The 27514-nt window shown below is 41.3% G+C and overlaps 1 protein-coding gene across 1 annotated transcript in view; it reads right to left on the bottom strand.

The window, feature by feature from the left end:
- Nucleotides 1-216: 216 nt before the first annotated feature.
- Nucleotides 217-27514, bottom strand: part of CA10 (carbonic anhydrase 10) — a 47250-nt gene continuing 19952 nt past the window's right edge. The window contains exons 4-6 of the mRNA XM_036755604.1: nt 5440-5594; nt 3668-3842; nt 217-1031 (exon numbers count right to left, since the gene is read on the bottom strand). Coding sequence (XP_036611499.1) covers nt 1009-1031; nt 3668-3842; nt 5440-5594 — 353 coding nt within the window. The 3' untranslated portion in view covers nt 217-1008. The remainder of the gene's footprint in view (nt 1032-3667; nt 3843-5439; nt 5595-27514) is intronic.

Genomic DNA, 27514 nt, shown 5'->3' with positions numbered 1-27514 from the left:
TAATGATGGGTCATAAAGCCGAGCTGAAGTTATCTGCATTTGGCCAATGCATTCCTAATTGTGATTAACTCAGTAAAGGTGTCTATAAAAATGTCTGTCGAATTGACTTGAGTTGCTGAGAAACAAGAGCTGAAGGAACAAGAAGGACAGAAGTCTGGCTGGAGTTGCAGGCTCACCCCAGAGAAGGAGAAGAATAAAACAAACCAGGGTACTAAATTAACTTGTTAAACACATTTATTGAGTTGTTAACAGTAACCAAACACAATGAATGACCTTTGGAAAACAAGGAACAGAAAATGAATCAGTTCTGATCTTGGCAAATCCTACTACAGATATGTGACAAAGAGGGAAAGAATTCAATTTCTTTATAGTCTGCAGTGTTATATTTACAATGCGTATCGCTCAACATTTGTCTGTTAAAACTTTTTTTTAAGTAAATAAACAGAAGGATCATAACCTAGAAATTAGTTTCATCAACCTTCTTTGTCCTTATCACCCTTACAGAGAGGGTGCTAGGGCAGCTTTCCCGGGGTTACTTGATACATAGAGCAAAGTCCATCTGATGCTGGAGAAGCCATACGTTTCTTCTCTCTCTCTCTCTTTTTTGGGAAGATTTCATATATACAAAGGCTGAAAAGTCTCACCGCGTAGTTTTGTTAGTTCAGGAAAAAGGTATCAAAATTGTAATCACGTTTACTGAAGTTATTATCTTCTAAGACAGATCTCTTATGAATTACCTTTTTTTTTTAAAAACAACTTGACTTCCCAACATGGCAGCTTTTGTGTGTGTTTGATTTATGTATGCGGATGTGTGTCTATGTGTGTCTGAGTCTTTCCTGTGCCACAGGCTTGTAGCTACTGTCATGTAGGAAGGACCAGTTCAGAGAATGAATGAAGCTTGGGGCAGGGAAGAAGAGGGGAAAGGGAAGGAAAGGGGGGCATTCTAGGTTACGTCGATTCACAGTTGTAGCATTTCACTGAGGTGGAATTCATCTGGGCCTGGTTTCTTCATTTGAGCAGCCATTCATTTACTAAAAGGAGGGGGGAAAAGAACAGAACAAAGTTATTGTCATTTTACCTCTCTGAGCCTCAGTTTCCCTAGCTGTTAAATGGGAATGGGAATAAGAATATAAATGTGTATATACATATATGTATATGTAGATGTGTTTGCATAGACACATACACACATGAAATGCACCATAAGTACTTTGGCTATTATCATTATATCTAAATCATGAAGGTGGGAATAAAGGACAACAGATGAACCACCCAAAACAGTGCATTGATTATATAAATACTTCAAGGATCTATGCTTGTATCTATTGAGGTAGTGGTCTATATATGAGTCACAGCCCATATGAGCCTCTGCCTTTTGGCACTCCATCAATGCTCTTAGCTGAGTATGCTGCATGACATAGAACCTCTGGATTCTATGTATTTGCACTTGCTGTTCCCCGTGCCTGGAATGCTATCTTTCCTCATCTCTGCCTTCTCTTACTTCCTTCAAAATTCACCTCAAATCTTGCCTTCTGCAGGAGGCATTTCCTATTTTTGACCCGTCCCCTGCTGCTAGTGAGATAACACTTTGGGATTACCTTCTATTCAAAGAGTTTGAAATTGAGGTGATGCCCATCAATTGGGGAATAGCTGAACTAATTGTGGTGTATGATCATAATGCTATTGTACTATAAGAAATGATGAGGGGGATGATTTTAGGAAGACCTGGGAAAACTTATATGAACTGATGCAAAGTGAAGTAAGCAGAACCAGGAGCCCATTGTATGCAATAATAGAAATATTATGATGATGATCACCTGTGAAAGACTTAGCTACTCTGAGCAATACAGTGATCTGACAGTTTCAAAGGACTCACTATGAAAAATGCTATCCACCTTTGGAGAGAGAACCGATGAACCCTGAGTGCTGAACGAAGCTTATATTTTTCATTTTCTTTATTTTTCTTGTTTGCTTGTTTTTGCAACATGGCTAATATGGAAATATGTTTTGCATGATTTCACATGTATAATTTTGATATACTGCTTGTTTTCACAATGAGTAGGGAGAGAATGGAGGAGGGTAAGAATTCAGAACTCAAAATTTTTAAAAATGAATGCAAAAAATAAATAAATTTTGAGAAAGGAAATTATCTTTCATCTTCCTTGTATATATTGTGTATATGCAGAGTTGTTTGTATGTTGTCTCTCCCTTTAGGATGTGAGTTCCTTGAGGTCAGGGACTTTGTTTTTGCCTTTCTTTGTATTCTCAGCACAGTTCTTGGCACATAGATAGTGCTTAATAAATACTTGTTGATTAACTATGTGGGTGTTCTTTCACTGCTGTGGATGGCTGACCCCCTACAAGTTAGCAGATACTCTTTGGAAATTCCTGTGGCCCAAACCTTCCCTATCCTATAGCCAGCCTGGTGATGAGTCCTTCTGCTAGGCTCGCCCTCAGAGGACAGAAATATAATCTTTCAGTGGATCTGAACTTGAAGCCTTTCCAGCTCGGCTGCACCAAGCACAGTTTTTATTCCTCTTGCATCACTTTTGAGGACCTAGGCTCAGCTCCATACCACAGTGAGGAATCAGTGGAAGATTTTTGTGGCCCAATTTGTTGTTGTTACAGGGCAGTTAGATGGTACAGTGGATAGAGCACCAGGCCTTGAGTCAGGAAAATCCCAGTTCAAATCTGGCCTCAGACACTTACTAGCTGTGTGACCCCGGGCAAATCACTTTAACATGTTTGCCTCAGTTTTCTCATCTGTAAAATGAGCTGGAAAAGGCAAACCATTCCATTATTTTTGCCAAGAAAACCCCAAATGGGATAATGAAGAGTCAGACACAACTAATCAACTAAACAGCCACATTCTTGTTGATACTGCTAATTTTTAAATGAACTAAACCTGAGATTTCATTTGTGCAGGGAAGTTGCAGTGGAGAAACTCCCCCTCCCCTAAAGCATGGTAAGGTTAAATGCTTTGCCTAGGGTCACATCTCCAGTATGTGTTATAGGTGAGACTTGAATCCAGGTTTTTCTCAACTCTAAGGCTGGGCCCTCTACCCACCTTCTCTTAGACTGAAGTCCACGATATAGTAAAAGATCCAGAGTCAGGCCTATAACACATTAGGTTGTCTCTATGAAGGATTTATGGAACAGCATGAATAGAAAATCCCATAGGATAAGAAGGGATGGATGGATTGCAATCTGTCACTGTGGTGGAATGACTGACCACCTTGATGGGATCACGGAGCCACTGAAGGACTTAACTCATGTGTCATCAGGGTGGGCATTCCCTGAGCGAAGTCTGGTATTTGGTGACTGGCAGGAGAGGGGTGGAAAATTTATTTATTTATATTTTGCATTAGGGGCAGAGCAATAGGCGTCTGAGTTGCTGAAATCTGTCTATTGATCCAAGGTTACTGGTGATATAATTATATCCCTAGGCTAGGCGTTATACCCTGTGTATCTATATAGCCTCAATCAAGGCTGCCCTCCAGATACTAGTGTGTCCTCTACACCATTTTTTCATGGATTATCCTCCATACAGATTAATGGTTAACAATAACACAGGGCCATGTCATAGTAAGACAGTACAGAAAGGTGGACATGGCTTACAGCTCAGCCGGACAGGCCAAGTCCTGGGGATCACCATGGCAGTTATGCTCACCTCTATATTGTAGCTTCTGGGCTCTGTTATTCGGGCAGTCCTTCCCCTGTAAACTAAAGTTGATGTTGGTGCGGATGCAGCGGTTGTTGAGTGGCTGAACAGGCCGGAAGTTGTCACTCATGCTCAGAAAGATCTGAGAGGGCTGATTCTGGCTGAGCAGTCGTAAGGAATGCATCTGTAAGAAGGCAAGCAAGTAGTAACACATAGCCCATTATGATGCCTGGCATTAGTGTGTTCATTGGGGCAGTCCTAAGAATGCTCAGTTATGAAATACCAGTCACCCATCCACTTAAATATTCAGAGGAAAGAACAAAGCAAGGCAAAGGGTGGTGGAGTCTCAGGTAGGGGCTAGTTAGAAAATGAGGATGGTGGAAAAAATCCTCTTAGATAAGGCCTTGCTGGCTTTCAGTGAATTCAGTTATACTGTCTGTCCAATTATGTCTCTCATTTACAGAGGCAGCCGGGTGGAACACATGTGACCCTTCTATGTTGTTGGGAGTAGTCTTTTTTCCATTGGTTGGGTGGCCAGAAATGTCTGCATTTTCAAACCTGCCTGACCATATTCACAGTTGCTCTTTTTACCATATCTAGGGCTGGAGGATTCCTTTACTCAATAGTGGGTGGTATCTTGCTACGGGGAGCAGAAAGGGCCTGAGGGCCTTTTCCTCCTCCCCTTAGGCCATACTGCCCCAAGAAATAGTCTTGGGGCTTTGGTCTGTTTTATTTGTCCTTTATAGTTTGAGGGAGAGACAGAGAGAGAGAGGAAGAGAGAGAGAGAGAGAGAGAGAGAGAGAGAGAGAGAGAGACAGAGAGAGAGACAGAGAGAGAGAGAGAGAGAGAGAGAGAGAGAGAAGAGAGAGAGACAGAGAGAGAGAGAGAGAGAAAGAGAGAGACAGAGAGAGACAGAGAGAGAGAGAAAGTCACAATCTAAAAGCCTGAGCCATGGGGATTCCAGATCAGATGTTTTAGTCAGCCCATCAGGCAAGCTTTGAGGAGCAATGGTCCTGGATGTTATCCCACTGGAGCTTTGGACTTAAACTTGGTGGGACCAATCCTATGTAGGAACTGAGTTAAACTGTGAGCCTAATCTCATTCTCTTTCCCTGAGGCTAAAGTGGCATAGGGAGGATTATGCTCCCCAGGAATTGGAGGGAAATGTTTGTATATTTGCACATTTTTCTAGCTGTAGCTTTGAAATAAATCTTCCTTTGTAAAAGTTAATCTGATGTAATTGGTCAAAAGGAACTAGGGTGGTCTTCACTAGGTATGTCAAATTGAGGTTAAAAACAATAGGTGGGGGCTCTAGCCAATGGCAGAATTGGAAGACGGAGAGACACCCCATCATAACCTCCTTAGGGTATGGAGAACCTCGGTGAGGAGGGTATAAATGTAACAGATCTGGCCTTCAGTTACACTTAGAAACAGAATCACAGAATATCCCACCTGAAAGGGTTCTTAGACCTGATCTACTGCAACCTTTATTTCATGGAAGGTAAAACTCAGTCTCAAGGAAGCAAAGTGAGTTATTCAAGGTTACAAAGCCAGAAGGTGGCTGGGTTGTAGTTAGAGTTCAGGTATTAATGACTCCTTCAGTATTCTTCTGAATACCATATACTCCCTTTCCAGCTCGTAGGCAGATACTCTTAGACTCAAATGATGCTACTCTGTTCTAGGCCAAAATGATAAAAGCATTTTAAATTCAGATCACTTCAAAGGGCTGGGACAGTATTCCTACCAAACCCTTTCCTTCCCAGAGGCCACAGAGCTACTCACCTGCATCCTGGTTATGTAGACTGGTTTGTTCATTATTATCCAACTTGCTGTCTCATAACAGGGTGGGATAGTCATCGACCCATCATAGGTAATGAAGCTAGAGGTCTCAGGATACAGCTCCTCTATATTAAGTCCCTGTAGCAAGTATGCATCATCTAGGAAAGAGAGCAAGACCAAAAACCTTCATCTCATAGTTTTGTGAGAATTAGGATGACCTGAAGTACAAATGCAATTTCAATTCAATTCACTTCACAGATACCAAGCATCTGTTTGAAAGGTACTTTGGCAAATCCTAGGAATATCAATACACTTGTAAAATGGAGCCTGTCCTCAAGGAGCTTGCAGTATAAAGGAGAGATAGAATATGAACAGAGGTAAGTGTAATATAGGGTAGAAAGTGAAGGGGACAGAGATGAGCTCAGATTAGAGGTGCTAGGGATATTTGGGGATGGAAATGACAACTGAGCTGGAGGAAGAGAGAGATCCTGAGAGTTGAAGGTGAGAAAGGATGGGTGGATACCTGTAAAGTATCACTTATGGTAGAGATTGAGTGTAGATATGTTCTCATAGAAGCGAATTGTAATCTCATTATGACTTGCCAATTTTAAGGAACTGCAAGAAGTTCAATTTTACTGGGATGTTGGGTGTTGAGGGAGATAATTAATATGAAATAAGTATGGAAAAGGAGGTTAGAGTCGGGCAGTGTAGGGTCTCAGATGTTAGGCTAAAGAGTTAGTCTTTAATCTGAGAGATAAAGCTGTCAGCAATGGTCCTCTGAGAGGATGGATGACAGTCCACTCTTTTGTGACCCATATCATTATACTCATAAAGATATGTGAGAGCGAAGTTGACTTAACCGCTCCATTGAACGACTCCCCAAGGGCAGCTGTCTTTGAATGGGTTGACTCATAATTTCAACACTTCAACAGATCAATGATCTCCTTGAAATGGGTATTCTCTCTATCAATATAGATCACAGTCTATCCACTCCTTATCTTCTGTTATTCTTGTCCCATGTTCTCCCACAAATCCGTTCCCCCACAGGAGACCCACCAAAAGTACTGGGGACCTTTCTCTAGGTCTTTTTATATTTCATGGGTGCCAGTGCAGCACTTGGTGCTGTCCATCTATTATTCCTCACTCTTCCTTTTTAGAAAGGCTTTTAAACTCAATCCAAGGAGTGCTTTCTTAGGGAGAGAGAGATCTTTAAAAAGCCCAGGTACTTGCCATAGTTCAGACTGTTAAACAGCTTTTGTTCACAAAAGCTTTGTCAAGGTCGAGAGTATTAAAATTGCTCCACCTTGATAGAGTTAATGTAGGAAAGTAAAAATGTTCGCTGATATTGGTGGCTCTTCAGCAGGATCAGGAAGTATACAAGCAATTTGGTTAGTCTCACACACTGGGACAGACCTGGCCCCTGTGCAGGGAAATATAATAAACCATAGCTTAACAGTATAATACCATGTGGTACTTTGCCATGACCCTAGTCTGACCTTGAACCATCATGGTTCTAGCAACTGGGCCCTTGCCTTATTTTTTTCTGTGACTCTAAAACATCTAAGGGGTAACTAAATCAGAAAGAAACACATCTAATGGTGAAGCATTGCTTACAGCAAAATTTATGATAAAAATGGAGAAAGTTGGGGGCTCCAGGGCAACTTTTCCTTTGGCTAGGATGCTGTATCTCTGATAATATCCGAGTACTTGTCCTGTATCCCAGATCTAGTGATGTAGTGGAAAGAGTAGTAGTTTAGTATCAGAGAACTTGGATTCAAATTGTGGCTCTTACTTAGTACTTAGACAGATAAGTCATATATCCCTTCTAGATCATTTCTTCATCCAGAAAGGAAGGGGGGTCATATGATCTTCTAAAGTCCATCCTAGCTCTAGATCTCATGAATCTATAATTGGTTCCTGTCTTTATTTTCCCCTCTGCTTGAGTTCCTTCCTAGTCTCATATTCCAGTTCCTTCAAGGTAGATAGCTTTGCCTTTATTTCTCTGGTTTTCCCAGGGACTGCTCCTCAAACCTCCAAGGATGAATCCTCACTATTGAGCACTCACTAAAGGCTTGTTACTCACTGTCAGGACTTGATGAAGGATGATTGTCCAAACCTTTATCAATAGCCTCCTGCCAGATTCTGTTCCTGTCAGATGGCACATACCTTCTGGGTAGCTAGGTGGCACAGTGGATAGAGTGCTGGGCCTGGAATCGGGAAGACTCAAGTTCATGAGTTCAAATTTGGCCTCAGACACTTACTATCTGTGTGACCCTGGGAAAGTCACTTAACCCCATTTGCCCCAGTTTTTCATCTGTAAAACGAGCTGAAGAAGGAAATGGCAAACCTTCCAGTTATCTCTGCTGAGAAAACCCCAAATGGGGTCACAGAGAGTCAGACATGACTAACAAATGACTTAACAGTAGCTGGGCTCTCTCCTTGTGGATCATTCCCTGACCTGGCTGATGTTAACCATTTAGGTGCTTTAACTTTCTCTTGTCCTCTGTTGCTGAGACCTTATAGTGATAGGATCATAGATTGAGAAACAGGAAGGACCATCTAGTCCACCTATTTCAGTTTATAAGTGAAGAAACTAAGGACCAGAGAGAAAAATAAATAAATAACTTGACCCAAAGTCACACAGATTATGGCAAAGCCAAGGTTTGACCTCAGATTTTATAATCCCAATAGTGCACTACTGCTTCCTCCACTATTCACATTCTACTTTTCTGATCTATCCCACTGGTTTTGTTTGATCTCTAAGTCCTGCCTATTCCCAGTCTATTCTGTCCTGTTAGATGCAAACCATGGCTTCAAAAGTAGGCTAAGCTCCAAAATACCACAAGCCCGAATTAGGGGTACCTATAAATCCTATAAGAGCCACTAGCCAGTATGGATGGTAGAATAGGCTGGCCAAGCTGACTACCTATATCAGGAAGGTGCCTTGTTAAAATGGCTAGTCAGAGGGTTTGAGAAGTGAGCCTAGAAGGAAGAGATGGATATAGATAACTTGGGAAGATTGTGGGACTTGGACTCCGAGGTCCCCCTAGCTCTAAGTCCATGAACCTATGATCTCATGACTGGAGAAGCTAATAAGGATTAGGTTCATGAAGAATAACACAGTGGTTCCCCAAAGAGATCAGAGAATGAGGAAAAGGTACAGACTATGTAGATAGCCCTCTTTGTAGTGGTAAAGCAGTGGAAATCAAGGAAGTGTCCATTAAATAGGGAATGGCTGGACAAATTATGGTATATAAGTGTAATGGAATCATGAAAGGGACAGTTTTAGAGAACTCTGAGAAGACTTGCATGAAATGATGTAGAATATAGTGAGCAGAATCAGGGGAAAAGAACTTTGAAAGATCTAGGAATTCTTATTAATGCAATGATCAACCATCATTCCTGAAGACCAGTGATAAAGCATGCAGAGAGGTGATAGATTCAAGATCCAGAATAAGACATTTATTTAAGACACGGCCAATGTGGGAATTTGTTTTGTTTGATTGTGTGTATTTGTTACAAGGGTTTTCTTTTTCAGTTGGCGAGGGGAAGTGAGAGGGAAGGGCAGAAGACTTGTTTTCAAAGAGGTGAATTTCAGTGTTTAGGATGTAGAATGTGGAATAGTTACTGGTGATGGTGAGATCTCATGGGTGATATCCTCCTGGGTGTTTGATCTAGACAGAGATGGTAGCCATAGGAGTTGAGGAGGTAGATGAATTAGGAGGTGAGGATGCCAATGGATAGGGGAGAGGCATTTCCTCTTAGGCTGGGATCTGAGTGACAGGGATTTGAAAAATAAATAGGATCAGAGGATCACAGATTTTGAGTCTGAAGGGATCTTAGCCCATTTAGTTTAACTTCTTTATTTTACAGATGAGGAAACAGAGGTTTAGAGAGGTTAAACGACTTTGCCCAAGATTTCAAAGGAAGTAAGTAGAAGAGATAGGATTTGAACCCAGGTCCTCTGACTCCAAATCCAGCAGGAAATCATTAGTCATATAGGACAGGGGAAGTTCCAAGTAAAGAGAGACTTGCTGACTAAATTGGCCCCCATATTCTAATTAGAATGTCCATGTGATGGAGCCTTTGATGATGCCGTCTCCCAGAGGCTCCTGGTCAGATAAGTGCAGTAGAGATAGTGACTGAAGGAATAAAAATCATTTTGTCCACAGCTCTCATGGATATGATTAGTCACAAGTTATCATGAGTCTCCTCACTTGTCGGACCCTGGCAAACTCTTTCAAGACAGACAAAATGATACAGTGGAAAAAATCCTGGCTTTGGAGTCTGAGGACATGGGTTCAAATGTTGTCTCTGTCACTTACTACCTGTGTGACTCTGGGTGAATTACCCTCTCTCAGACTCATTTCCTCATTTGTAAAACGATGATAATAGTATCTACCTTTCCGAGTTGTTGGAATCAAATGAGATAATATCCGAAAAATACTTCGTAAATCTTAAAATTCTAGTAAATGCTACCTATTCTTAGTATTCTTTCTTGCTTCAAGGACAGATCTTTATCCACGGGAACAAGCTGACCTCTACGCCCCAGTAGAACATACATTCTTTGAGGGCAGGAGTGGTGACTTTTTAATGTAGTAAAACATTTTTTAACTTAAATACACACTCAAATACAAGCATTTCCAAAGGCATAGCAGTTTTATTTTGTTTTTTTTTTTTTGTTTTACCTTTGCATCCCCAGTGCAATATAGCAGGCACTTAATGGCTGCATTTGTTGAATTGAATGTTGCATTGGTAATCAGCCAGCAGAAAGGGCACACCTCATTGACTACTGTCGGTTCCCATTAGATAACTATGAGGAATTTTTTGCTGGGCTCCAAGAAGTCTTCAAAGGGTTCCAATAGAAATAGGATGATTCCCCAAAAACCAATAAACTATGCCTTGGCCAGGTTCCCTGAATGATCAAAGTGTGACTCTGTATCTCAAAGATAGATAGATAGATAAGATAATAGACAGATAGATAGACAGATAGGTAGCTAGATATATTGATAGGTAGATATATTGATAGGTAGGTAGATAAATAGACAGATAGGTAGATAGATAGACATGCATACAGATAGATGTATTGATAGGTAGGTAGATAAATAGACAGGTAGATAGACAGATATATTGATTGGTAGGTAGATAAATAGACATACAGACAGATAGATATATTGATAGGTAGGTAGATAGATATATAGAGAGGTAGTTAGGTGGATAGAGAGATAGACAGGTAGGCAGACAGATAGGAAGATATACAGATAGGGAAGTAGGTAGGGAAAGGAGAGAGAGAGAGAGAGAGAGAGAGAGAGAGAGAGAGAGAGAGAGAGAGAGAGAGAGAGAGAGAGGGGGGTATAGATAGGTAGGTAAGTAGACAGATATCGTTGTTGTTTTCATTGCTTGTCCTTCTTCCTCGAAGAGGACCATGACATCAGAGAAGTGATACCATGACATGCAAGTGAATTGGATTTAAGTAAGGGAGAGCTGTGCAAAATCACCTGTCTCCCTTTCCCCTCTGGAGCTGTCTGGGTCCAGTGACAAGATATAGATTAGGACGACTGGAAAAGGCCCTGGATGCAATAGGAAACCTTGGCCTTTTTAACCTAAGGTTCAGTTTGACTGAGGCAGTGCCCAATTAGTGATTAAGGCTAGGTGAGAAATAAGGCAGAGAATGGTATAGATGGGCAGATAGATAGACAGACAGACAGACAGGTAGCTAGATGGATAGATAGACAGATAGGAAGCTAGATGGATAGATAGACAGACAGACAGATAGATAGATAGATAGATAGATAGATAGATAGATAGATAGATAGATAGATGGGTAGATAAAATAGGTAGATAGATAGGTAGCTAGGTAGGTGGGTAGATAATTTAGTAAGCACTTAGTATATCCAGGCACTATGCTAGGCACTGGGAATACAAATACAAGCAAGCAAGGAAGCCTCTGCCATGATATAAATCACATTCTAATGGGGGAAGGTAACGCACAAAAGGGAACTCTAAAAGGGGGAGGGGTAAGCATAATTTTGAAGTAGTGGCTGAAAAGTAACCTGGAAGCGTGGTTGCAGGCAAGTTAGGTTCACCTATCAGAGCCTGGGATGGTTCTGGGGAAAGAGTCCAAAGTTCTGAAGCTGCCTCTGTTAGCTCAGTGTATCAGGAGGGTAGAGTTTATAATCTCAAAGAGGATCATAAACATGTCTGAAAGGTTCGGAATCGCCGGATATAAGAAACTCTCAAAGTAGAAGGCAGAAGAATCAAAACATTTATTTAGGCTCCACAGTAACCAACCCATGAACCAGAAGCCCCATTTTGATATGTTGATCATAATCTTCCAGGCCCAATAAGTACGCCTTGCAAGAGTAACCAGGAGGCTACAGAGAAGCATGATTGCGTAAAGCAAAATCATGCTTCCCCCCTCGATGGTAATAAGATTATCCACTGGCCTGAAGTCTTTGTTCAGCTTCCTCCCGTAGATCAGCTCTGCTACTGGCAGCTCCTGCCTCAGCTGTGTCTGTGGCTGAAACTGACGTAACTGTCGTAACTGCCTCTGTAACTGCCTCTGGCTCCAACTGTCGCTGTAACTGTCGCTGTAATGGCCTGAAGTCTTTGTTCAGCTTTCTCCCGTAGGTTAGCTCTGCTACTGGCAGCTCCTGCTTCAGCTGTGTCTGTCGCTGTGGCTGTAACTGACGTAACTGTCGTAACTGCCTCTGTAACTGTCGTTGTAACTGTCGCTGGCTCCAACCGGAAAAGGAAGAGAGAAGCTTCAAGCTGTCCTCTCCCCTCTTATAGGGTTTTTGACATCATCAAGCTCCGCCCGAATGACCAGGGCCGATTGGTTCCTGAGTTGGCCCCTCCCCCTAGCATAGACATTAACACCTCCCCTCAGCCAGCCCCATGACTCATCACACAGGAAGTTGTCTGGTCCTGCCCCGGAAGAGCAAGCCCCAGCGTCCAGGGAAGCTCAATGAGGTAAGCTGAGTCATTCAAAGAAAACAAAGGCCATTCTGGTTACACTCAGCAGACCCATAAGACCTTAGCACTGGCTTCTCATTAAAGTTTCAAAGTAGACTAAACATGCAATAAAGGTGATTCCTCTTATATGCAAGATTGGTTATTGGGAATATCTGCCAATAAAGTCCTCCTTTGTTATCTCATAATGATGAGACCTTGAGTTCCTGAAGGTTATGACTTATAGGGCTACCGATCTAGAAATATCTGAGGTTACATATCTGTCATCTCAAGACCATGCTTATCACTGAAAGCTTCGTCAATGGATGCTAATTGGTTTTTGTTTTAAGCCATGGCAACTCATGAAAACTATCTATAAAGGTGTAGCGGTTGTGATTTTCCTCGGGAGGAGTACCCACACCTAGGAAATCCTTGAATTATCAAAGTAATATCATGGAATATTAATATAGAAGGTGAACTATTGAACATAAGCCAAAACACATCCAACAAGAAGGAATGAAATTAGAAAGGAGCCAGAGAGTTAGATTGAGTACATATCTGTATGTTTGAGTGGAGACCATGCGTGGGTGGAGTTACAGAAGTTGGCTAAAGAAAATATCATGCTAGACTGTACTTTGAGAATAATGATATATATCTATCACTGTGTCAGGATCTAGGACGTGCACCTGGACCAGAAGTGGTGAGCCAACATTTGTTGTATGGTGATATTTTGTACAACTTCTGAGTCCACCTGGTAACTATGACAACATAGAAAGGATGCTCTTGCAGAAACTACTCGAGGGAGTCCAAGCTAAGACAGAAGCCATGGATGTCTGCTTACCACCTTCCTTTCATTAAGGGTTGGTCCCCACCCTCCACACTCCACAGCATGGTAGTAATGAATCTGTGTACGTATAAAAGGTTGTGTGTGTGTGTGTGTGTGTGTGTGTGTGTGTGTGTAAATGGAATTCTTGGTAAATTTTGTAAATCAGGATTCAGTGTCCAATTTCCTCCCTATTAATTTCACATTGCAAAATTTAGTAGTGTGGCCCACAGCAACAGCAGAAGCAATTAAACAGCGGTGCTAATATGGTGCAGTGGAAAGAGAGCTGATTTTGGAGTCTAAAGAATTGAATTAAACTCCCGAGTTTAAGTGCCACTTACTACTTGTGTGGCTTTGCACAAGTCATGTAACCTCTCTCTTCCTCAGTTTCCTCATCTGTAAAATTTTAGAAGATTGGAACAGTTAATAATAATAGCTAGCATTCATATAGCAGTCTACAAATATTATCTCATTTGATCTTCACAACAACCCTGGGAGGTAGATGCCCTTATTCAGTGGTGTCAAACTCAAGTAGAAATGGGGGATACAAAACCATACTGTGGCCTGCATGTTGTCTTATAAAACTGCATTTTAACATTATGTTTAATGAATTTTTGTTTATTTTGTTACATTTTTCCCAATTAAATTTTAATCTGGTTTCTGAGTATTTGATGCTTCTGTTCTTCTTATTCCCATTTTATAGATGGGGAAACTTAGGCGGCAGAGGCTAAGCGACTTGCCCAGAGTCACACAGGTAGAAAGTATCTGAGGTCACATTTGAATTCAGGTCTTCCTAGCTATACAGAGCTGCCTCTGAGAAGTGAACTCACATTGAGTTTATGGTCTCGTCCAGCTCTGAGTCTATGCTCTATTTCAAATCAGGTCCCAGAGAACTCCAAGCTATGGGAATCTCCTCCACTGTCTGGATCCTTGCATACAACTTCAGACAGCCTCCCAGTCTCCACAAAAACAAAATCTGTCTTGTCCTTGCCTTATGGTGATGAGATATAATAATGTTGATATACAGTTCATGTTAATATAGCTCCAAATTATAGCTCCAAAATTACTTTTCCTAAAACAACCTTTAAGCTAGGCTATGTAAGCACTATTACTTTCATTTTGCAGAAGAGGAAACTGAGTCTCAGAAAGGTGAATCTCTTGTCCATGGTATACCATTAAAAAATAACAAACCAGGAAGATCTTTTAGGGGTACATCTTGTGATTTTTCCACTACATGTGAAGTCAGTTTAGAGAAAATTCTATTGTAAGTACAAGGCAGAAACTCACGAAAGGGGATTCTTGGGATCAGGTGTGCAGGTCCATTTGGTTGGGTATATGGTTGAAGGACTACACTAGGGGTGGGGAACCTGTGACCTTGAGGGCACATACGGCCTCCTAGGTCCTTGGGTGCAGCCTTTTGACTGAGTCCAAGTTTTATAGGACAAATCCTTTTCTTAAGGGGATTTTTTCTGTGAAGTTTAGATTCAGTCAAAGGGCTGCACTTGAGGACCTAGAGGGCCACATGTGCGCTCAAGGCTTCAGGTTCCCCACCCCTGGACTATACTAAGCACCATTGAAATCACACAGAAGGATGGGGCAGATAGGTTTTCTGTGAGGATTGATAATGGGTTAGGCTCAACATCTGTGCCCTGCTAAGTCAACAAAGGTAATGGCTAGTAAGTGTTGCCCATGCAAAGCAATTGGGGAGCCCCTGGAAGATGCCAACACCTCACATCACCACTGGTCCCTGGCTATTTGTCCCAGGCTGACTAAGTCCCTGTGAGCTAAAAATTAGTAAATTCCCTTCTCCTCTGGGCTGGGCCTAACACAGGCCAGGCCCTGGCAGTTTAAGTCCAAAATTGGAACAAAATAAGACACTCATAGGTCATTCAAGAGTCAATGAAAGATAGTTTCTTAGTCATAGTAATAAGGTATTCAACCAATAGGGCACTGGGGACATATCAGGTTAATTTACCTGAGTCAGTCTTGCTTGTCTAAGTTACTAACTACTAGCCGAGCATCAGAACGTTCTTCCCAGGTCCTGAAACAGCTACAGTGGAATAGTGGATAAAGTGCTGGGCTTGGAGTCAGGAAGACCTGAGTTCAAATCCACCCTCAGATATTTACTAGCTTTGTGACTTCTGGCAAGTCACTTAACCTTTGTCTGCCTCAGTTTCCTCAACTGTAAAATGGGGATAATAATAGCACATGCCACCCAAGGCTTCTGTGAAGATACTTATAAAGTGCTTTACAAACCCTGAAGCACTATATAAATGCTGGCTATTGTTATTATACTCGGGTGATGAGGAAGTGATATCAGCCATCCTTTGGACCAAGTAGACAGGAAAGTATTAATATCTTTTAAGCAACAACTACCCTAACTTGCAAGGGGGTGGGGAGGTAACAGTGGGAGGTAACTTTCCTAGTGTAACTTCTATTCTCGTTACTTCTCCCCAGAAATAATCAGGGAAGAAAACATAAGTCATTGGGTCTCTTTCAGTAGTGTCTGATCTTCATGACCCCACTCGGGGTTTTCTTGGCAAAGATATTGGAATGGTTTGCCATTTCCTTCTCCAGGTCATTTGACAGATGAGGAAACTTAGCAAACAGGGTTAAGTGACTTGCCCAGGGTCATACAGCTAGTAAATGTCTGAGGCTGCATTTGAATTCATGAATGTGAGATTTCCTGATTCCAGTCCCAGCACTCTACCCACTGTGCCACCTTCTTTACTGCTCTTTTCTTGGCATACTTTGCTTAGTATCACTGGTTGAGTGGTTGGTTGCACATGTCCATATGTGTGTGATATAAGTGAATGCTTGGACAATGCATTAGGGAAATGCAGAAGGGACCAAAGATAACATCTGGATTTAGTAGAGTAAAGAATGTGAGAGATCATGTTTCCCTATCATTATATGTTTATCTTTTTCTTTTATTCAGGCTTCATGTCTCTCTGTTCAGTCTTTTTTATATGTAGGGTACATAGCTGTTTAGGGATGATGCTTTTACAGGGATGCCAGGACCAGTGCAATATCTGGTTGACTTCTTTGCCAGCATGATCTGGATTGGTTGGATGGTGGAGATGAGTCAAACGCAGGAGCCACGTAGAAAGTTGGAAAGAAAAATGAGGCAGAGAGGGAAATGGCAGCCAAGGCAAGCACCCAGCCGTACCTGTCCCCTAATGTTGGGTTTGCGATAGTCAGGTGGCAACCCATAGGCATTAAACGCTGGAATATTTGAGCAGTACCTATTTTTAGCTTGGAGGTAACAGGGACATACAGATGCATGAGTCAGACCTTGGAGTAGAGTTCCTAGGACTTTGGAGATGGATTATACTGTTGTCCTGTTCAGCCATTCAGCTGTAACCATGAAAATCACAAAAAGCTTCTGTAGCACTCCCTGATCCCAATGTCTACCACCTGTGGTGAGTAAGCTTCCTGTGTAGCATTTTACTGGGAGGTCTGTTACAAGATACTGTATTTCTGGGTTGGATGGCAGAATTAAGAGGGAGGAAATAGACTCCAACCTGAGAGTGGGTTTGTGTGTGAGTGTGTGTGTAAATAATGGCTTTTTTCATGATACAAGTAGCTAATAGAGTCTTGATTCTTACTAAACTTTCATTCAGTCTAATTAAACTGTTGTTTAACCATGACCTTGAGGTGAATGGCTGATATACAACTGGATTTGAAAGGACCAGGAAAGGGTAGCATGTGGGAGTGGAGTTGATGAATGACACAATTATAAGTGACTCACACCTCTAGAAAAAATAGCCTGGACTGTGACAGTAAGGCGTAAAGTATGCAGTGATTGATGGCCAACTGAGTCATAGACCTGATTTTATGGCTTTTTCAGTCATTTCAGTTGTGTCCAAACTCTTTATGACCCCGCTCTGGATTTTCTTGTCAAAAATACCCAAGTGATTTGCCATTTCCTTATCCAGCTCATTTTATAGATGAGGAAACAGAGGTAAAGAGGGTCAAGTGACTTGCCCAGGGTCACACAGTTAGTAAATATCTGAGGCGGGATTCAAACTCAGGTCTTCCTGACTCTAGACCTGACACTTTGTCCACTGTTTTACTGAGCTGCCTAGCTTGATGGGAAGGTCACACTATTACAGTATTTATAGAAAGTTTCAAGAGGGCAGCATGATTTTGACTTAAAGTCAGAAGATCTAGCTGCTCAACTTAGAGTAAGTCGCATCTTGATGGGTCTCAATTTCCTTATCTGAAAAATGAGGAAACTGGACTTAACATTCCCTAAGATTCCTTCCAGCTGTAATTTTTTAAAGTGTCATACATCTATAAAAAGATAAATTCTCTCCTAGGACAGAGTAGTATTCTTAGGGAAGCATATTTGGTCTGTGTCTATGAAACTCGAAAATATCTGGGTGACTTTATTGGGAGGGAGAATGAACTAAAGCTACTTATTTTAAACAAAATAAGCAAACTAATGGCTGATTTAATTTTCTACTTCTCATCTGGATATTACGTTCTTGTCCAGACACACTCTCTTCCACTTCTTTTGCTGTGTGTGTGTGTGTGTGTGTGTGTACTCAGCAAGTTCCTGGAATCCTCAGAGAGTGAATGACCTGAGCCCCTTTAGTGTTTTGCTGATGACCTGCCTCCACCAAAACTTGGTTGGATGGAATTCAGTGGAAATGTTATACAGGTCAGTTTCTGTAGACCAAACACAGAGTCATAAGAAAAAGAGCTGGAGAGGACCTAACATTATATACTATAATCATCTCATTTTATGGAGGTGGAAGTTGAGGTCCATGGATGGGAATGTCTTGCTTTAAGGTCACCCAAGGTGTAAATAATTGAGCCAGGATTTGAGTTCTGTTCATGTTGTGACTGGTGAGGGAAGATAAAGACAATTTTTTAAAAAGTAGGATATAACTGAGGATGACAAGAGCACCAAGTCAGGGTGTATGGAGTTGATGATAACTGACAACAGACAGAAGATAGTGCTGCTTGATGCTCAATTTGCTTTTGTTTTCTCTGCCAAGGAGAATGATCTTTGGATTGGAAAGGTCAGAATTTGAACAGCTAATTGGAATTGATGCCTAAGGTAAGTAAGGAGATAGCAAGAGAGCATCTGAGTGCTTGTGACGAATCCAGGCCCTTGGTTTAGAGGAAAGACATCCTTAGATAATGAAAGAACTGATAGATGTAATTGCAGAACCACTGTTGATGATATTTAAAAGGCTGGAGAATAGGGAAAATACCACATGACTGGAGCAAGGCAAATGTTTTCCTGATTTTTAAAAAAGAGAAGAGAATCAAATCTAAAACTTGATTGACTGGCAAAATTCTAAAATGTATTATTAAAGAGAGGGTTACCTAATACATGAAAAAGAAAGAGGTGATCAGAAAAAGCATGGTTTCATCAAAAATAGATTATGCCATATTAACCTTATTCTCTTTTCTGACATGCTACAGCTATCGTTCATTTAATTTTTAGCAAAGCACTTGATTAAGTATTTTGTAGTATTCTTATGGAAAAGAAAGAAAGATGTAAGCTAAGTAATGGTATAATCAGGTGTATTCAGAGTTAGTTGAATGAGTGAGCTCAAAGAATAGTCATTAATGGTTCATTGTCAACTTGGAAGGAATTCTCTTGTGGAGTGCCTCAGGATGCTGTGCTGTTTTATACATACATATATACATACATACATACACACACACAATGATTAGTATAAAGACATGTGGATGGCAATTTGCTGATGACACAAAGCTGAGAGGGATAGCTAACACATGCAATAATAATCAAGATCCCCAAATATCTTAACTTCATAGAGCATTGGACCAAATCTAATAAGTTGACACTTTATAGGGATAAAGGTAAAGTTAAGGTTAAAAAAGTCTTTACAAATTCAAGATGAATGAAATATCTGTAGGTAGCTGATTGTTTGAAAAAGAGATAGGGCTTTTTGTAATCTGCAAACGCAGTATGAGTCAGCAGTATGCTGTGGTTGCCCAAAAAAGCTCACATGATCTGGGACAGCATTACAAGAGGTACAGCTTTGAGGTTCGAAGTGATAGTCTTTCTATGACTTATTTGCCAAGTGGAGGAAGGTGATGGACAAAGGCAAAACTGCTTTAGAATATATAATTATATTTTAAAATAACACCAAGAAGAATGATAGATGATTTTGAGTAGGAATGCCTCCTGAAGTAGAGAAAAACCCCAGAAGGTAATACCAGTTTAAAGAATGCTTGGCAATAGATCTAAGTAGAGTCATTAACCCAAGAGCTGTTAAGGATGAAAATGTAAGGAGGACAAGCAACAGAAGAAAACTGGAAAAGATCTGTAAAAAAATTACAATAATAAAGTGTTTTCACCACCAAGGGCAGTGGAACCACCACTCTTAGACCTTAGATACCACAGTCTCAGATGTACTTACAGGAGGGTAAAAATGACAATAAAGGGAACAAAACTGTGAAAAGCAGCTAGACTGTTCTAAATCTATATAGAAAATAACATATTCTGGAGAAGATATAATTATGAAGATGCTTTAAGATTGATATTAAGAGATTTGGTGAAGGGGAAGCTACCAGAGAGGCATGGAAAAATACTCAAACTTTGCTAATAACGACAGCAATAACAAAATGACCAAGAAAATATCAATAACTATTTAATCATACTCTCCCCCGAGACAAAATCATTATACTTTATATTTATTCTGCATATCATTATAAATGTACTCATGGTCTTTCCCAGTAGCATGCAAGTTCTTTTAAAATGGGATTATTTTATTCTTTGTATGAGAGCGTTGAGCTAGATCACCTCCAAGGTTGCTTCAAGCTCTATATAGAAATTACAATTTCTATAAACTATTAGAAGGGTACAGTTAGGATTTTTCAAATATTATTCAACCACATCTTTACCATTTTTAATTGACTAGAAGATGTAAGGAATATGGACTCCCAGTGGACTTATTGTTTATTGATTACAAAAAAGAATTTAATTCGGTAGAGAAAAAATGCTGCCTTAAAGGTTCTTTTCTAACAAGCTATCTCCTAACAACAAATGAAAATTATTCAAGATTGCTAGAAAGATATAACAATAGGAAATAACCTCCTTTGGTCATAAACATCAGGTTATGTATGAACAGAATAGGGAGAAGCACTTCACCAAAAGTGACTGTGCTTGTGGTGGAAGAGATCCAGCTCTGAGCCCAAACTGAAGCAGCTTTTGTGTGGATGGTGAGGTCCGACAGATGCTCCTACTTTTGGATATTTGTGCCGGTTGTACTGAGACTTGGAATACTGGAAGAGATTTGTCACCATTCAAAAGAGTTTGGCTTGGCCGGTCACCCAGAAAGGGCCAAGTGGTTGAAGGATGTCTAGCTCTCAGATTATGACATGCATCTGAATGTACAAGTGACAGAGGCAATCTATTTGTATCTGCATCTAGGACAGACAATAGCAATGAACTATTGAATAAGAGGAGAAAATCAGATGGAATCGTCTCATAGAAACTGCAAAGCCCCTTCAATGTCCTTATGTTTTCCATGGAAACAAAGGTCCATCAACTTAATGCCAAGGTTGTAGCAGCATTGCTGCACAGCAGCAAGACGTAGAACATGATGCAGCCTGTTCTCCTCCTCCTGTACAACTCTGGGGATGATGATGATGATGATGATGACGATGATGATGATGATGATGACGATGATGACGATGATGATGGTGATGGTGATGGTGATGATGAAAGTAATAATAGCTAACATTTCGCTAGCCCTTCAAGTTTTACAAAATGCTTTACATATGTTATCTCATTTGACTATCACAACAACCCCCTAAGTTAGATGTTAGGTCCTCTTATTATTCCTGTTTTACAGTTGAGGAAACTGAGGAAAGCAGATGTTAAGTGACTAGTCTAGGGTCAAATAACTTGTCATTATTTGAATCAAGCTTTGAACTCGTCTCCCTGACTCTAAGTCCAGGATTTTATCTATTGTGCTGCCTAGTAATTTAGGAGACATAATGGTGGCTGTTATCAGGCATGTAGGTGGTGCAGGTGGCTGTCACAGTGGATAGAGCATTGGGCCTTTAGTCAAGAAGACCAGAGTTCAAAGTGGACCTCAGACACACTAGTTGCATGATTTTGAGCAAGTCCCTTAACCTCTGCTTGCCTCAGCATTATTGATGGTGATGATGACAGCACCTGTCTTCTAGAGTTATTGTGAGGGTTAAACAAGATAATGTTATAAAGTACTCCCTCTCACCTGGGGGACTTTTTTAGAGGTATGGGTTCAGTTAGATGGCCTTTGAGGTCCTTTCAAACCTTGACAGTCTGTGAGTTTGAGCCTTCAAATCTAGGATTCTCATTAGGATAAAGGAGTTTCTCCTTCATCCTTCATATGTGCGCTTTGGCTTTGCATATGTATATATGTGTAGCCTAGGAGTCTGCTCATCCTTAGGGAATTGAAACCAAGAGAACCAGTGCTGGATTTAAAGTGAGAGAATCTGGGTTTGAATCCTGCCTCTATAACTTTCTTCTTGAATAACTTTGATCCACTTGGTTAACCTAATTGAGGTTCTGTTTCTTCATCTTTAAAAATGAAAGCGTTGAGCTAGATCACCTCCAAGGTTGCTTCAAGCTCTATGATACTGATGTAGTTCCCACCTATCTTACCCCCGCTCCTTTCAGGTGCCAACATGGATTGGAGGTCTGACAGAGAGGGAGTGGATGCTTTCTTTGGGAGAGTCTTTCGGTTCTTACAGGTTTGGGCCATGAGGGAGTTCTTCCCTGGTTGGAGGTAAGACTGGTGAAGAATGTCTTCCAGGACAGAGCCCTGGCTCAAGTCCTTTTGCTGACCTTTTCCAGAGTGGGTTGACTATCAGTGCAAAAGCCACTGTCCCCTTGACCTATGCAAAAGACGCTCTGGAGGCTGGAGACACATGATGTGGAGAAGGGACAGTCCAAAACCCACCAGGCATGAAGTAATGAGGATATTTTGGTGAGACTTGCTTGGGCTCCCTTGGAATTCTGAAGTTGAAACCGACTCCTTTAATCAGCTTTCATCTCTTTCCTGCTATCATTCATTCTCACTAAGAATGGGAATGAAGGGAGAAAGCCCCTCTCAGCTGTACTGAGTGGCCAGTATCAAGAATTATTATCCATAAGGTGCTATTTTGGGTTGCTTGTGATGCATTTGAAATTGCATCAGAATGAGATAACAAACAAATTTGTAATAACTACTTAGTTTAATTTGATGGAGAGGTTGTAAATGAAGGTGATACACTAGAAAGGAAGACGTAAAGCATTTGTAAATTCAATTTAAGGCAGCTAGGTGGCAAAGTGGATAGAGTGCTGGGCCTGGAGTCAGGAGGACCTGAATTCAAATACTAGCTGTATGACCCTGGGCGAGTCACTTCACCCTATTTGCCTCTGTTTCTTCATCTGTAAAATGAACTGGAGAAGGAAAAGGCAGACCACTGCCAAGAAAACACTAAATGGGGTCAGGAAGCTGATCAATAGCAACAAATTCACTTTGGATTTTGTCAGTACGACTGGCCGGGGGGAGGGGGAGGTGGGGGAATTTGGAATCACACATTTAATAGAGTTTTGGCCAAATAGGCCTTATTTTTGTTGCTCACACAAGACATACCATCTCCTGTCTCTGTGTCTGCACTGTCTGTATCACTGGTGAGTTCCTCCTGGAGTCTCCATTTTGGGGAGGGGCCCCATCTGGTCCAGCTTCATTCCACTCCTGTCTAAGTTTCAGACTCTGGACTTCCACACCCTGCTGCTCCCCAACATGGATACATCTCCCCTCCATACTTTTGGCTCCCTTTTGTAGGTCTTCCCTTATTAGAATATAAGCTCCCTGAGGCAGGGACTGTTTTTTTTTCTTCTTCTAGTATTTGTACCTCTAGCACTTAGCACAGTGCCTGGCACATAGTAAGCACTTAATAAATGCTTGCTGCTTTGCCTTGACCAGTTCCTGGAATGCATTTCTTCTTCTCCTTCCACCTCCCTCTCTTCCTTCAAGATGCAGCTCAAGCACCACCTTCTGAATGAAGCTCTCCCCACCCCCTCTGCTCCTCTTTGCTAAACTACCTTATATTTAATTACTTTGGATTGCATTTATTTACTTTATATTTATTCTGCATATCTTTATAAATGTACTCATGGTCTTTCCCATTAGCATGCAAGTTCTTTTAAAATGGGATTGTTTCATTCTTTGTATTTGTGTCCCCAGTCCTACCATAATGCTTGATAGATAATAGTACTTAATAAGTGGTTGGGGTGGGGGGAAGGGAAGGGAAGAAGAGAGTAGGAGACGAGAGAGGAGGAGAAAAAGGGAGGAGAGAAGGGAAGAGGATAGAGGAGAGGAGGAGAGAGAGGAGAGGGGACGAGGAGAGGGGGAGAAAAGAGGAGAATATGGAGAAGTGGAAAGAGTGTTGCCTTTGGAATCAGAGGACCTAATTTCAAATCTTGCCTCTTCTATTTTACTCCCTTTGTGACTCTGGGCACGTCACTTTACCTCTATCAGAATTCAGTTTCCACATATAGAAAAGAGAGAGGCCCTGGATGGCCTCCATGGTTCCTCCCAGCTCTAAATCTATGATCTTACGGGTTTGAACTGGTAGCCAGGGAGGTGGTTAAGTGACCAAAGAAGGCAGCCATTTTCCCCTTTGCCCCATAATGTTGTGCACATAAAAGGGCAGTGATTTACTAGAGAAGCTCTGGTGTCTCCCCAAGCATGGGAAGTTCTGCCTCTCTTCCTCTGCTAGTTCCATCTGGTGGTTAATCAGTGTGAGTGAGGCACAAATGAGGCTCACAAAAAGTGAGCTGTGCTAGTGAAAAGGCTTTCATGAACATACCAAATACATCCAGAGCCAACCTTTTCCATGCCCCACATGGAAGAGGCATGCTACTCCAGCTCTGCAGCCTTGTTACTGTGAGGTCAGGCCTAGATGAACCGAGCTGATTTTGGCACTTGTAATTGTCTAAGTTTTCATTGTGTCATTTGGGGGATTTAATGAAGCTTGAACTTAAGCTGTTTTAGGTCTGAAGTTTAACACATTGAATAAGAAGGGAAAGCATTCTGCATAATTTTATTAAAAGGTCAATGTGATTTGTTTAACTGAGCTTGCATTAGATGCACATTGGTTACTCTAGCAATCTTTTATTTCATTTTATTTGAGCAGGAGGAAGAAGAATGGAGGACAAAATGGATGGGTTTGTTGGAGCAAAGAGAAAAAGTTGCATTTTTCCTGGGTTACAATCTACCCAACAGACTTGGAGATTTGGGGAGGGGGAATGTGTGGAGAAAAGCTGCCAGGAGGAGTATGGGAAAGACATGTTCATGAATATAGACTTTCAAATTTCTCTATGGAGTGATAGCAGTAGGTTTGTTGAAGGTATCTTCATTCTGGGATTCCCCATGAACTGGATCTCCCTGGAGTTCAGTCTCAGGAAGGGTATTTACTTTAAGACTTCCACGGATATCTGATCTCATAAATGGGATTGCTCCTTCCACCTGTGCAAATGGCAACTCATCCTGTGGGACCCTTGTCTGTGTCAATCAATCAGTGGTTGTGTCTTCACATCAGTCACAGCTCAGTGGCAAGGACACTGAATTTAGAGCTGGAGGACTTGTCTTTTTCCTTCCATTTGCTATGTGTGACCTTTGGTAAGTATATGCCTCTATACCGCCTCTATACCTCAGCTTCCTCATGTATAAATGAGATGACCTCTAAGGCCCCTTTTAGCTCTCCTTAGAAAATTCACTCCCCATTGGAATGTATGCACCTTGAGGGCAGAGAATGCTTATGGCTTTCTTTTCAATCTGAGTGTTTAGGAATACATTATCTATTGACTGTCAGACTGGTTCTAGGGCTTGTCCTATAGGCAGCTAGGTAGCTGAATGGATAGAGCACCAGGCTTAGAATCAGGAAGATCTGAGTTCAAATGTGACTTGAGAAAATTAAAATTATTCGGTATCATTTAATAAATGATTCTATTCTGGAATTGCCCCTATTATGTATTGCTAGCTCATTTTGTCAAACTACTTTTTTCTTCTTGAGTTAAACTCATCAATGCAGTTTTCCATCCGAGTTAGTTTAAAGGTGTAGTTGAAAGGAAAAGTTGTTATTTTATTCATGCCATTAGCTCCTGAGACAGCTGCTTATTGTCTGTAAGCCCCAACCAGCTTAACCTGGTGCCATACCCCAAAAGACAAGTCATCTGTCCTTGCCTGTCCTTGGGTAATTAGGGGAGTTGGATCTTCCTCAACGGGATAACAAACCTGGTGGTTCAAGTCTCCTAGCCAAGATGAGGAGTGTCACAAAACAATTAACATTCCTTAATTGTCAGAGAGGGGCATGATTAGCCACACCTGAATGCCAAACCACTTTTCCCAGTATAGCCAATAGTAATGTTTCCCAACTATCCTGATCCCCTCCATTCCTGCCTGTCAATAAAGAAGGTTCCTCCCTTCTCATTGGGGTTGCTGGCCTCACTGAGGTGGCTAGTCTGATCTACTTTGTCAGCAATTCTATGAGTCACTGTTAATAAACTGATTTTGCTCAGATTGTGTACCTCAGTTTACCTTTATTGCATTTACTCTCGACAGACACTAACTGCACAACTCAGGGCAAGCCACTTACCTGCTGTATGCCTCAGTTTTCTTAACTGTAAAATGGTGACAGCAGTAGCACCTACCTCCTAAGGTTGTTCTGAGGATCAAATAGTAGGTGGGTTTTTTTTTTGAGGCAAATTTTATTGTTGAATCATTTCAGTTGTGTCTGACTCTTTGTGAGCCCTTTTGGGATTTTCTTGGCAAAGAGACTGAGTGTGTTGCCATTTTCTTCTCCGGCTCATTTTACAGATGAGGAAACTGAGGCAAATAGGGTTAAGTGACTTGCCCAGGATCACACAGCTAGTAAGTGTCTGAGCCCAGATTTGAACTTAGGAAGCTGAGTCTTCCTGACTCTGGGCCTAGCCTGGCATTCTATTCATCGTGCCACCTAGCAGTCCCACACCTGACACTGGGTGTCTCCATTTGAATTTTGAGTGATACACAATTTTAATTCCTTGGAGGCTGTGGAATTCCATGACTTCCAGCTATACAATGTAACCAGAAGATGGGGCCTTGTTTCAGGTTGAAGCTTGGGGACATTTAGAAGCCTGGTATTTAGTACCATTGTCTCCCCAGGTTTATCGTATGATCTTGGGTTTAGAGCTGGAAGAGACTTTGGATGCCTTCCCTCTGAGCTCATTATCTTCTATCTACCTCTGCAAGAGACAGTGAAGCTGATGACTGTGAAATTCTGCCTCACCTAAGTCCAATTCATGCTCAAGTTAAGATATTACCTCATTGGTTCTCTTCAAAAATGAAGGACAAACAACAACAGCCTTCCCTCTATTTGTAGATGTACTTTGTAAATATTCCATCTACTATAGCTTGTATGTGCCTGTTTTTTTTTTATGTTCTTTCCCTCATTAGGATTTGAGCTGCTTGAGGGTGGGGGACCTGTTTTTGCCTTTCTTTGTATCTCCAACCTTGGCATGGTGCCTGTCATATATTTAGCATTTAGTAAATGCTTGTCGACTCACTGATTAATTAGTCTCCCTGCATCCAATCTTTTCCCTGTCCTGCACAGAGCTGCCAAATAGACAATCCTCAAGTGTAGTCTGGCCATTCCACTCCCTTATTCACAAAGCTTCAGTGGTTCCCTGTTGCTTTTAGGATAAAATACAAATTTCTCTGTTTGTCATTTAAAGCCTTTTGCAAGGGAAAAGGATAGGGCACTGCACTTGGTCTCCGAAAGATTTGGGTTTAAAATCCTGCCTTAGATGCTTTCTAGCTGTGTGACCCTAGGCAAGTCACTTAACCTTTTGTGCCTCATTTTCCTCATCTGTAAAATAAGGTGGTTGGCCTCAAGGGCTAATAAGGTCCTTTTCAGCTCTAAATCTATGCTCAGAGAAGAAGGTCTATGGGATTTTATACACTTCGATTGTATTGTGTTCTTTCAGGATCGTTCATGTAGTTTCTCCACGAGGAGTGGATGACACCTTCCAAAGATCTGAGAAATGTGAGAAGTGTCAGAGAAAATATTTCATAACCTAGCATGTTCTTCTTTTAGTCTTGGGCCCTAAAAGGGAGCCCTAGCTGGGCAGTTCTGCCAAAGACATTTGAAAAAGCTCTTACCAAGTAGTACAAAGCCATGGTCAAGAGCGGGCCCTGATAAACTTTTATTCATCTTCTATTTCTTTTGCAGAAATTCATCAAAAGCACAACAAGGCCCTCCTAATCTTGAATTTGAGATTGTCAACTGTTGGATTTTAGA

The sequence above is a fragment of the Trichosurus vulpecula genome, chromosome 4, assembly GCF_011100635.1.
Source record: "Trichosurus vulpecula isolate mTriVul1 chromosome 4, mTriVul1.pri, whole genome shotgun sequence".
Classification (NCBI taxonomy): domain Eukaryota; kingdom Metazoa; phylum Chordata; class Mammalia; order Diprotodontia; family Phalangeridae; genus Trichosurus; species Trichosurus vulpecula.
This window is presented reverse-complemented; position numbering and strand designations above follow the sequence as displayed.